This window comes from Thecamonas trahens (genome assembly GCF_000142905.1).
Source record: "Thecamonas trahens ATCC 50062 unplaced genomic scaffold supercont1.63, whole genome shotgun sequence".
NCBI lineage: Eukaryota > Apusomonadida > Apusomonadidae > Thecamonas > Thecamonas trahens.
This window is the reverse complement of record NW_013657617.1, coordinates 113211-124472: the sequence shown is the minus strand read 5'-3', so window position 1 is coordinate 124472 and position 11262 is coordinate 113211. Positions and strand designations below refer to the sequence as shown.

General features: G+C 63.8%; 4 protein-coding genes across 4 annotated transcripts; 3 read left to right on the top strand and 1 right to left on the bottom strand.

The window, feature by feature from the left end:
- Positions 1-125: 125 nt before the first annotated feature.
- AMSG_10708 (geranylgeranyltransferase type I) lies at positions 126-1413 on the top strand (the record flags this gene model as incomplete). Its single annotated transcript, XM_013897838.1, has 2 exons — positions 126-179; positions 282-1413. Exons 1-2 carry the CDS (start codon positions 148-150, stop codon positions 1411-1413), a joined length of 1164 nt encoding a protein of 387 aa, XP_013753292.1. The 5' UTR covers positions 126-147.
- Positions 1414-1660: 247 nt separating this feature from the next.
- AMSG_10707 (uncharacterized protein) lies at positions 1661-2670 on the bottom strand (the record flags this gene model as incomplete). Its single annotated transcript, XM_013897837.1, has 3 exons — positions 1661-1707; positions 1775-2135; positions 2518-2670. The coding sequence occupies 3 exons, from the start codon at positions 2668-2670 to the stop codon at positions 1661-1663; spliced, it is 561 nt and encodes a 186-aa protein (XP_013753291.1).
- Positions 2671-3554: 884 nt separating this feature from the next.
- On the top strand, positions 3555-9302 carry AMSG_10706 (TKL protein kinase). The gene is made up of 2 exons (XM_013897836.1): positions 3555-7952; positions 8154-9302. The coding sequence occupies exons 1-2, from the start codon at positions 3622-3624 to the stop codon at positions 9172-9174; spliced, it is 5352 nt and encodes a 1783-aa protein (XP_013753290.1). The 5' UTR covers positions 3555-3621; the 3' UTR covers positions 9175-9302.
- Positions 9303-9443: 141 nt separating this feature from the next.
- AMSG_10705 (uncharacterized protein) lies at positions 9444-10100 on the top strand (the record flags this gene model as incomplete). The annotated part of the gene is made up of 2 exons (XM_013897835.1): positions 9444-9550; positions 9995-10100. 2 exons carry the CDS (start codon positions 9444-9446, stop codon positions 10098-10100), a joined length of 213 nt encoding a protein of 70 aa, XP_013753289.1.
- Positions 10101-11262: the final 1162 nt, after the last annotated feature.

Genomic DNA, 11262 nt, shown 5'->3' with positions numbered 1-11262 from the left:
AGGGGGGGGGGGGGGGCGACCAAACCACCACCCGCCCACTTGCCCACCCACAGCAGGTGACAGGACGACGACGACGACCACCACCACCACGACCACCACCAAACCCTCAGCCACAGCCACGCCACTCACCCCCACACCCCACCAACCATGACCGCCTTCCTCCGTGACCGGCACATCAAGTAAGCCTACCCCCCCTCCCCCACCACCCCCCCCCCACCCCACCCCACCCCCCCTCCCCACCCCCTACCCCGCATGGCAACTCACCCCCTCCCCCCCTTCAGGTTTCTCCATCGTGGCCTCCTTGTCCTTCCGGGCGACTACGTCTCGCTCGACCAGAATCGGATGACACTTGCCTTTTTCTCCACGGCCGGACTGGATGTACTGGGAGGGATGGATGTGGTGGAGAAGGAGGAGATCATTGACTGGGTCTACGCACAGCAGCTCATTCCGGATCATCTGCTTCATGCCAGCCGAGATGGTCATGATGATGAGTGTGGTGGTGAGAGTGGTCATGGTGGTCATGGTGGTCATGGTGGTCATGGTCATGGTCATGGTCATCTCGTGGATGAGGACAACGTCAATCACCCGCATCTGGCTCGTCGCGCCGGTTTCCGTGGTGGCTCGTTTGTCGGCGCCCGCTACCCGGAAGTCACGTCGGATGAGGGATGCGAGTGCGCCCTGGCGTACGACTACGGACATCTTGCCTTCACCTACGCGGCGCTGTGCACGCTGGCGGTTTGCGACGATGGACTTGAGCGGGTCGACAAGGCTGCTATTTTGGATGCGCTCCGCAAGCTGCAGCTGCCATCGGGCGCCTTCTCGCCGCTGGCACACCCGTCCGAGTCGGACATGCGCTTCCTCTACACCGCCACTGCAGTCGCCTTTATGCTTGGCGACACGTCGGCGATTGACGCCGACGCTGCCGTTGGCTACATCCTCGCCTCGATCGCCTTTGACGGCGGCATCGCCCAAGGCCCCGGCCAGGAGTCGCACGCCGGTTCGACCTTTTGCGCTGTCGGCACCCTCCGCCTCCTCGGCCGGCTCGGCGCCCTTGGCGACGCCCGCACCGCCCGCCTCATCGAGTGGCTTGTTGCCCGCCAGCAGTTTGGCTTCCAGGGCCGCCCAAACAAGAAGACCGACACATGCTACTCGTACTGGGTCGGTGCCGCCCTCGCCCTCCTCGACGCCTACGACTTTGTCGACATCGACTCAAACACCTCGTACAATCTCTCCACCCAGCAGTCCATCGGCGGCCTCGCCAAGTGGCCCGACCACCATCCGGACCCACTCCACACTCACCTCGGCCTCTGCGGCCTCTCACTGCTCGGCTACGAAGGCCTCGAGCCCATCAACCCCGCGCTCGGCATCTCTGCTCGCGCCGCCGCCCGCTTTGGCCCGCTCCCGCCACTCTAGCGCCCCCCTCCCTGTATTAACAGCACACTCCCGAGTCTGCCACTCGCGCGCGCTTGCTAGCGCGTGATCGGGCCCGAGTAGACTCGCTGGACGGTGGCCGGCGAGCTGCGCGAGCCCGGCCTGCTGCCACCTCGGCTGCCCCGACCGCGAGCGCTCCGGCCGCGGCCACGGCCGCGGGCAGACGGCGGGCGCGGCGTCAGCCCGCTACCCGGCCGCACTCGCCCGCCTCCGCGCCCGGGCATGCTCATTACGCGCCGGCTTCCGCCCCGCCGTAGCCGATCGCCCGGGCGTGGACTGGTGCCGCTGCCGTCGACCGCGTCGCCAGCCTCGGGCCCCGCGCCCCCAGCCTCGTCTTCATCACCATGTCTCTGGCTGGTTTCCCGGCGCACGTGCTCGCGCGAGAGCACGCCGGTCATCATCAGCGTCACCATGTTGCGGTATGAGAAGAGCTCGCCGCCGCACGCCCGCGCTGCTGCCGCAAAGTCGCTAACCTCGTCGCGTCTTAGCTGCCGCGCTCCGCCCAGGCGCGTCAACACCGACTCCATCTGCGCAAGATCCACGACCTCGCTCCGCGAACCATCGCCGGCAAACGGACCCAGCGCCGCCGCCCCGCCTGCATCCCCGCTCGCAGCCTTGGAGAAGACCGCAAACGCCGAGTCGAGCTCGTCCGCCGCGCTGTTGGCCATCGCCTTGCCCTGCATAAACGCCAAGAAATCGGCCAGCTAATCCGCATCCCACCCGTGTCCTCGTCCCACACGCTCCCATCTCCGTCGCCGCTCGCCCACCGCCTCGGCTCGCTCCGGACAGTCCCGAGCTCGCCGTGCTCGAGCTCATGTGCGCCAGCGAGTCAGACGATTTCACAGCCCCAGCCCCAGCCCCCATCCCTCCCGCCGCCCCTGCCACCGACGCCTTGGCCACCATCCTCGCCACATCGCCACCGTCCCCACCCCCAGCTCCAGCCCCGGGCCCGGCACGATCTCCCTCGCCGACACGCCTTCCCGCACCATCGCCATCGCCATCGCCATCACCATCGCCATCACCTTCACCATCGCCATCACCAGCCCCGCTTCCACCACTCGCCAGAGCTCGCCGAAGCAGCGCCACATCGGTCGGACTCACGCTCGCGCCAAAGGCCGCTGCCAGCTCGGAGAGCTCCGAGAGGCCGATGGTCTCGCTCTTGGCCTCGCGGACAAGATTGAAGCTCCGCCGGAGGTCGCTGTATGCGCCCTGTGTCCACACCAGACCTCCGCCAGACATTGCCACACCCTGCGCCTGCCTCTTCTTCCCGCAGTCACGTGCTGCTCGCCCTGCCGCTGCCGCTGTTGGCCTCGGCCAGGCATCCTTCCCACCCGCTCCTCGCCGCACCGCGCCGCAACGCGAGCAGAGTCGGTTGGTTGCCCGGAAGCCGTTCAGCCGTTCCGCTGGCGAGTCACGTTGTCCCGGTGAAGCATCCGTAGACTAAACTATTTTCCACCTTGCCCTCAATTACTCTCCCATCCCCACCATCCCCACCAGCCACACCACACACCACCCACACCAACACCCACACCCACACTTGCATTCATACCCCTTTACATGGCCCTTCCCTTTCCCCTCTCCTTCTCCTTTCCCCAACCCCACCCGGCCCCACCTCCACCCTGTCACCGTCAACCCATCTCCACTCCTAATTTTCGACCACCCGCCACTTAACCTTCCTTCCCCTACCCTTCCCACCGCCCCTCGGTCCGCTCACCCACTATCCACTCGGCCGACCTCACTTCCCCCATTCCCACCACCCGCTACCCCCATTCCCCACCACTCACGCCGACCACTTTTCTCCAGACCCCCCACCTACCCCCCTATCCCCCCCACCACCCCCCACCCTCCACCCTCCCCCCAACCCCCCCACCACCCCGGAATCCACCCCTTGTTCCGCCACCAATGTTGGTGGGTGGTGGATCAAGTTTGATCACCCGGGCGCGTGTGATCATGATCATGATCATGATCACCATCATGATCATCCTCGCCAACCCTCTCCCCCCCACATCATCATCATCATCATCATCATCATCATCATCATCATCATCATCATCAGCAGCAGCAGCAGCATGGATGGTGGCAGCAGAGCAAGTACAAGGTGTGGCACCCGGTGCTGTGGGCAAGGCGCTCGATGATGGCTACTTGGGATTGGTGCCGCAGTTGAGATACCATTATTGGTTTCCTCTGCCCATGAAAGGTGGTGTGGGCGAGCATGCGCTGATTCAGGCTTTTAATGGTCGGGCAAATGCAACGTTTACCATTAATCCTATGTTGGCTACTTTTTCAGGGGATCGTCAAGTCTACTCGCCTTGGCTCAACTCGCTTGTCGGCCCCGATCTCATTCCGCTCTTCTTTGCCGCACAGGGCGCCAAGCTCCGCAACGTTGACAACTTTGTCAACGTGACGCACGTCTGGCACGAGCTCGGCTTTGAAGACGATGCACTGGACATTGCCAAGACCGCGTCGATGGGCGACGATGGTGCCTACTACGGCATCCCCATTCTCGGCGACGCCGAGCTCTGCATGTACAACCGCCGCGTGGTCGAGGATGAGCTTGGCCTCGCCGCCCCGACAACCTTTTCCGAGCTCAAGCGCCTCTGCGCCGCCGTCAAGGCTACAGGCAGAACTTGCCTCGCCGCCCAGGAGCTGCCGTTTGTTCCACCCACCGTTCTCTTTGATTTTCTCTTCATCACCATGCACGGCAACTCGGCCTACGTCGACTTCTTTGAGGGCAACATTTCGTTCACCGACCCGCGGGTCAACAACACGCTCGCCGAAGTCCTCAATCTGCTCGAGCTCGGCTACATCGAGCCGAACCGCGCATTTGAGCCTCCGAACCACTACCTGGTTGCCGATCTGGCGTCCGACGACGTCGTCATCGGGTGCGGCATGGAGTCGACCCGGTTCTTTGCCGTCGAGCGTGGGCTCAACGCCTCCGACATTGTCACCTTTTACTGGCCGACATACGACGGCCTCCGCGGCTCGCGGCCTGTTGGTGAGCCAACCGACGCCACCATCGGCCTCCTCGTCAACCTCGGCATCCCACAAAGCTCAGCCTACAAGAACGAAGCGCTCGAGTATCTCCGCTATGCCGGCTGCCGCGACGTCCAGGCCGAACTCCTTGGCAAGCTTGGCGACGCGTATCCGATTCGCAAGTCGCTGCAGTACCTCGTCGGCGACTCGCTCGCTGCAAAGCAGGCGACCTCGTCCAAGGTCTTTCGCCTCAACACCTTTGTCGGCTTTGGCGTGGCGCGCCTCGGCCTCCGCTGGTCATCGGCCATCTCGGAAATGCTCCTTGCGCCCACTCCCGCCGCCGCGAACGCTGCCGTCGTCGACAATCTCGAGTCTTTTGAGATCGACCGCCAGCGCCTGGTCCACCTCCAGACCCTCCCGCCGACCACTAATATTGCCTCGGGCACGTACACCACCGCCATCGTGGTTACCCTAGTCTCGCCCATGCCCGACGCTGTCATCTACTTTACCCTTTTTGCCGACGAGGTGCCCACCACCGCGTCGACCGTTTACTCGGGCCCGATCTCGCTCGGCACCACCGGGACATACCACCTCAAGGCGTTTGCGCAAGCCAGTGGCCTCAAGCCGTCGTCGCTGGTCACCGGCGTCTACTCGATCCAGCTCGCCAGCGAGAAGCCGGCCAACTCGCTCGCGCTCATCCTCGGCATCGTCCTCTCGCTCGTCGCCCTCACCGTCGCCGCCATCGCCATCATCGCCTACGTCCTCCACAAGCGCCGCTCCATTGTCTACCGCCTCGGCTCGGACGACAAGCTCGTCATCCCCGCCTCTAGCGTTGTCCTCTCGGTCTGCGTCGGCGAGGGCTCGTACGGCACCGTGTACCGCGGGCGCTGGCGCGCCACAGACGTTGCCGTCAAGCGAACACGCCAGGCCACACTCACGCCCAAACGCTTGCGCCAGTTTGTAGACGAGGCCTCGACGCTCCTCCGCCTCCGCCACCCCAACGTCCTCATCTTTATGGGCGTCATCCTCGATCCGCCCGCCATTGTCACCGAGTTTATGGACCACGGCTCGCTCTACGACGTTCTGCACAAGCCGAATCTCGTCCTCGACCCGTCAATCATCTTCAAGTGGGCCCACAACGTGGCCCAGGGCCTCGAGTTTCTCGCAGCCGCAGGCGTTGTCCACGGCGACGTCAAGTCGCTCAACGTTCTCTTTGACTCCTCGTGGTCGCCCAAGATCGCCGACTTTGGCATGTCGTCCATCAAGGCCGACTCGGGCCTGGTTGCCGTCGCCGCCGCCTCGGCCACACGCCCACCGACACGGTTCGTCTCGTCGCACTCACGCTCCTTTCGCCATCGCGCCAGCACCGTCGCCCCGGCGACCGGCGCGCCTCCCGCCACCACCACCCACATCTCTGCCAACCGCTCTCTCATGTCGGGCGCAGCCACCGCAGACGGCATCCGCTTCGAGGTTGGCACCCTCTTCTGGGCCGCACCCGAGGTCCTCATCGGCGGTGCGTCCGCCATGTCTGAGGCCTCGGACACCTATGCCTTTGCCATCACGCTCTGGGAAATGGCCACTCGCTCCGATTTGTATCCGGGCGAGAACCCGCTCTCGGTCGCTCTCGAGGTCATCGACGGCCGTCGGCCAGATCTCACTTGCGTCTCCTCGGTCTTTGAGCCAATTGTTCACCTCGTTCCCTGCCTCTGGTCCAACGAGCCGAGCGAGCGACTCTCACTCCACGCCACCTCGGAGCTCCTCGAGTCGACGTACTCGCTCGCTGACGTCATGTATCCCAAAGCGCCGACACACCCATCCGGCCTTGTTGTCGCCGTCCACCTCGCCATCCCGGGCATCGCTGGCCACCTACTCAAGGACCACGAGGCAACCGCCGAGCTCATCTCTTCCTTCCACCAAGTCGTGAATACCTCGCTCGTCGCTACCGGCGCGCACATCTTTCGCGCCATGCTCGGCGCCGTCACGGTCGCTTTTGCCAAATCATCGCAGCTTCTGCCCCTTGCCCGTGCCCTCGAGGATATCGAGCGCGTCGTCGGGCCCGTCGCCGTTGTCGCCGCCTCGGGCATGATCACCCACGGCCCGTCGCTGTACGGCACAAGCGAAGCCGGAGGCGAAGTCATCGAGAAACTCCGCACAACGTGGGCCTCCGTGTTTGGCCTTGCCTACTGTGGTCTGGACGTCTCCGACTATGCTGAAAACCGCCCGTCGTCGCTCTGGGCCTCGGCGCCGGTCTCCTCGGGCTTCTTTGTCGAGGCCGGGCTCGGCGCCGAGCTCGCCGCTCGCGGCGTCCCGCCGCCGTTCACCATTGTCCACGAGGCGTCCGAGAGCAAGGACATCTACCGCATCATGCGGACGACGGACTTTGCCAAGGTGGCTGAGCTCTCCCTGGCCGCAAAGTCGCTCCAACTACCATCGGCCCGCACCTCCACCCTCGACTTTGGCCGTGGCACCGGCATCTATGCCTCTGCCAGTCGACTCACCTCATCGCCAGACGCCCAGGGCAGCATCCCGCGCCGCGCGGGCAACCCAGCCCGCAGATCCGGTGCAGGCGCAAACTCGGTCTCGGTCTCGATATCCAAGTCCAGGTCCAAGTCGATGGCCAAGTCGACTTCGAGGCCAAAGTCTAGGGGCGCCACCCGTATTGTTCGCGGTGGCAGTGGCCAAGGGCTGGCGGCACTCCCGCCGAGCCCAGGCCTCCCACCGGCGTCGGCCTCGCTCCAGCCGCCATCGTTGAGCCCTGGCACGATCGGCGGAGCTGGTATGCGCACCAGCGACTTGCTGCGACCAGACTCGGAGCCCAGCATACTGTCGCGGAGCATGCGGGGCAAGCGGAGCAAGTCACATCGCCACAACCCTCTGCGTCAGACCATCGACGCAGAGCTTTCTGTGTCGCGGGAGGCGGACACGTCGCTCATGGACAGCTCATCGGCGTCAGTCCCTGCCGGGACCATTGTGACTGACACTAGGCTCGACGTCGTCACCGAACAGGAGGAGGACGAGATGACGTCGTCGGAGAGCTGTCACCAGGGCGCAAGCGGTGATGGCCGCGGCGATCACAAGGTCCAGCTGGAGGGCAGGGCTGGGTCCAAGTCCAAGGCCAAGGGTAGGAGCAAGGCCAAGGGCAAGGCCAAAGCCAAGGCCAAGGGTAGGAGAAAAGCCAAGGCCAAGGCCAAGGCCAATCGCAAGGTCGAGGGCAAAGCCAAGGCCAAAGGTAAGGGCAAAGGTAAGGGCAAGGCCAAGGTCAAGGGTAAGGCCAAGGGTAAGGCCAAGAAGAGACGATCGGACACTGGCGGATCAAGGGCACAGCGCAGCCTGGGATCGCCCTCGCGGAAGCGCAGGGAGACCAAGATCCGGCGGGTGCGCAGGCCGCGAGCAGAGGCCGCGACTACGTGCCACGGGGAATCGAGCAGCTCGCACCCGGACTCGCCGTCAGCGCACGGCACGGCATCGACATCGGCGACAAAGCACGACGAGAGGGTGCATAGTGGCTCGTCCAACTTGCGCTTGGACTCGACGGCGTTGGCGTCATCGTCGACGCCGCCGCCGCCGCCGACGACATCATCTTCATCATCACGACGCTCTTTATCGTCATCCTCATCATCGTCGTCATCATCATCACCCTCATCATCCTCCTCATCATCATCATCATCATCATCATCGCCGTCGTCTTCATCGAAACCATGTCCGCCGGGGACAAAGTCTAGCGCACGACTGCCGCGAACCCAAAGCAGGGCTCTGGCGCTGCCGCTCTCTGCACTGCCGATGAGCGGATCGTCGGCGTCTGCTCACGTCTCGCCGCGGCTGGCGCCTGTGCTCGGCGTCCGCGGCGAAAAGTGGATCTGCGAGCGGAAGCTGATGCGGGAGCTTGTGCTGCAGGAAGGCCCGTCTGTGCGCGGCTCGTGCTCGCAGGTAGTCGAAGCCGAACTCGACGGAGCGGCTGTCGTAGTCAAGGTCCTACTGCGGCAGGCCATGGACTTGGAGAGCCTGGTGCGGTTTGCGCGCGATAGCGCGGCAGCGACAACAGTAGCGGCGTGCTCGTCGGTCCTTGCGCCGCTCATCCACGTCTGCTTTGATGCGCCATACATCGGCCTCATCGGCCCGCACTTTCAGGACGGCTCACTGGCAACGGTCGAGCGCGTGGCGACAACAAAGATCGGACGCAAGCCGTTGCGCAGGGAGCTCCACACGCCCAAGACTGCAGCAGGCGCGCCGATCCGGCTCGACAAGGACGGGGCCCACACCGTGATCGTCGACGTCCTCCAGGCGCTCGTCGAGCTGCACGAGCGCGGTATGGCGCACGGCTCGCTTCGGCCGTCAAACATCTTCCTCCGCGTTGACGACAGCGGCAGCGTGGTCTGCGGCGCGTCGGTCACCGACTTTGGCCTCGGCGGCATCAAGTCGAGCATGGGCACCATGACGGTCGTTCCCTCGGTGGCGTACATGTCGCCGGACGAACTACGCGGCTCGGCGGCGTCGCCCGAGTCGGACATGTTTGTCTTTGGCACGCTCCTCTACGAGCTCGTCACGGGCCAGACCGCGTTTTCCGGCATCAATGCTCTCGAGGTCGGGCACGCCATCCTGATGGGCACCCGCCCGGCGCTCGTCGACATCTTCCCGCTGGCCGTCCGTGACATGATCGCCGCCTGCTGGGCCGACAACCCGCGGCTCCGGCCACAAGCCTCGCACCTCCTCGCCGACTTTAAGTTCCGCAACGTGGCTATGATCTTGTTGCCCGTGGATGGGCCCAAGTGATGCCCGTATGAATAGTTCCTGTGGTTGTCGATGGTGGCTGTTAGTTGTGATGATCACATCTGGCCGTCCGACCTTGCCTCCCCATTATTGCCATTGACTCGCATAATGTAGATATACATGTTTGCCTCCCCCAAAACCCACGCCAGGTCAGGCTGGCGGCGGCAAGGAGCGGCTGTCGGCTGGCAGCGAGGCGACCGACTCCGCAGCGAGCGGCTGTTGCGGGCGGCAACCAAGCGACGGCACATTGCTCTCCGCTTCTGCCGCCCAACATGGCCTTCATCACTGCCTTTATTGCCAGCTTTATGGAGGACCCGAACCACCGCCGTGCTGTCCGCAACGGCTACCTCCTCAAGACCAAGGCCCGTGCCGATGAGCTGTAAGTTGAATCCCATGCCCACCCCCACCCCCACCAGAAGGGTGGAAGGGGGGAGGGGGGGGGGGGATGGCCATCGCCACCACCGCCACCCGCGCGACATACCCCCCCTCCCCTCCCCCTTCCCACCCTCTCCCCAGCCTACACCACCCCCTCCAACCCCCTCCCAAACAGCGTACCCTCTTTACCACTCCCTCTTCCACCCCTGTATCCACTTTCTCCATCCCCACCACCATTATATCACGCCCTCTGTCCCCATGCCCGTACCCCCTCCCGCCACGCCCAAAAATACGCCGACCGAGCCAGCCGACTGCCCCTCCCGCTCCCGCCTCGCCCCGCCCCCGGCCCGGCTCACGCTCCGTCTACGCCACTCTTGTTCGACACATGCCCATCACGTGCCTACCACATGTACCCGTTGTCCACTCACCCCTACCCTCCCGTGCGCAGGAAGGCTCAGTGGGCGCTGCCGGCCCGTGGTGCCGGTATGTGGCGCAACGTGGCGTACAAGGTCCAGCGGTACGCTGGGGCCGAGGCTGAGGCTGATGTGGAGTAGTGGGTCATGAACTGGAGGTGGGTGGACGCTCGCCCCCTCCATCTCTTCCTCCTCGCTCCCTGTCTATGTGGTGGAGATGGTGGTGATGTTGTGCCTGATCGCGTCTGTCGACTCTCCCGCTCTCGCCAGCCATCGGTTGCTGCCATTGACTGCCATCCCTCAGCACCCTCCCATTCCTCGCTCCCATCCCTCGGCTGCGTGTGATCTGCTCGCGCGTACCCCGACAGCTGGTGCCATTCGATTGGCACGACGAAGACCGCCCTCGTCTAGCAGCAACAAGGATCAAGGTAGGTGAAAATCGAGTTTAAACAATCCTAGGGCGTAGCACCTCTTACCTGGACATCGTGTGTACGCGAGCCATCGAACGGCGCTCATGCACACGCGGGTGACCGTGCCGATCGGCAAGATATGCTGGCAAAGATGGCCAGCGCAGGGGGAAATCTCTCAAGCCGTCGAGCCAGCGGAGCGCCCGGTAGGCCAGCAACCGAGAGTGTTGATCGCATGCCGAGTCAGAGACGTCGCTGTGAATGAAGTGTGTGCTTGCCGTCGACGAGTCATAATCATCGCATCACTCGATCGTGGGAGAGAGCAAAGAAAGTGACAATCACATCAACAAGAGAATATCAATGGTGGCGGAGACGAGGTGCCATTGAACAATGTCAATAACAAAAGATCGTTGGTTGGCAATCAATCCCCCCAAGTCAGGCAAACGTAACGATAAAGGGTACATCAAATAATGCTATCGCCACCCACTTGTCGCTATGAAGACTGTGTGCCTGTTTCTCGTTGCGCTGGCCATTGTGGCCCAGCTTGCCCATGGCAAGATCTACTTTGAGGAGACCTTTGACGATGGTAGGTAACCACCACATACACACTACATACACCCCACCTCCCATTCATCCCCTCCCCCCCTCCCCTCCTAGCCTTCCCCCATGCCCACCCCACACTGAGCATGACGAAGCAAAAAAGGCACAAATTTCGCTGACGTCGTCGCTGAGACCAAAGCCCACCTGGCCGCCCCCCCCCGCCCCACCCCCCACCCCGCGCCCCCCCCCACCCCCTCCCCACCACGCATACCTCCACATATGACCTCCTCCTCTACCCTCATAGGTCATATACCCCCCTTCCACCACCCCTATCATTTCTACCCAATTCCCTTCAT

Bases quoted from the DNA above. Each gene is read 5' to 3' on its own strand.
- AMSG_10706 (XM_013897836.1), top strand. From the start codon at position 3,622: ATGAAAGGTGGTGTGGGCGAGCATGCGCTGATTCAGGCTTTTAATGGT. The intron at 7,953-8,153 runs GTCGACGCCGCC...AACCCAAAGCAG, and splicing joins TCGACGGCGTTGGCGTCATC to GGCTCTGGCGCTGCCGCTCT.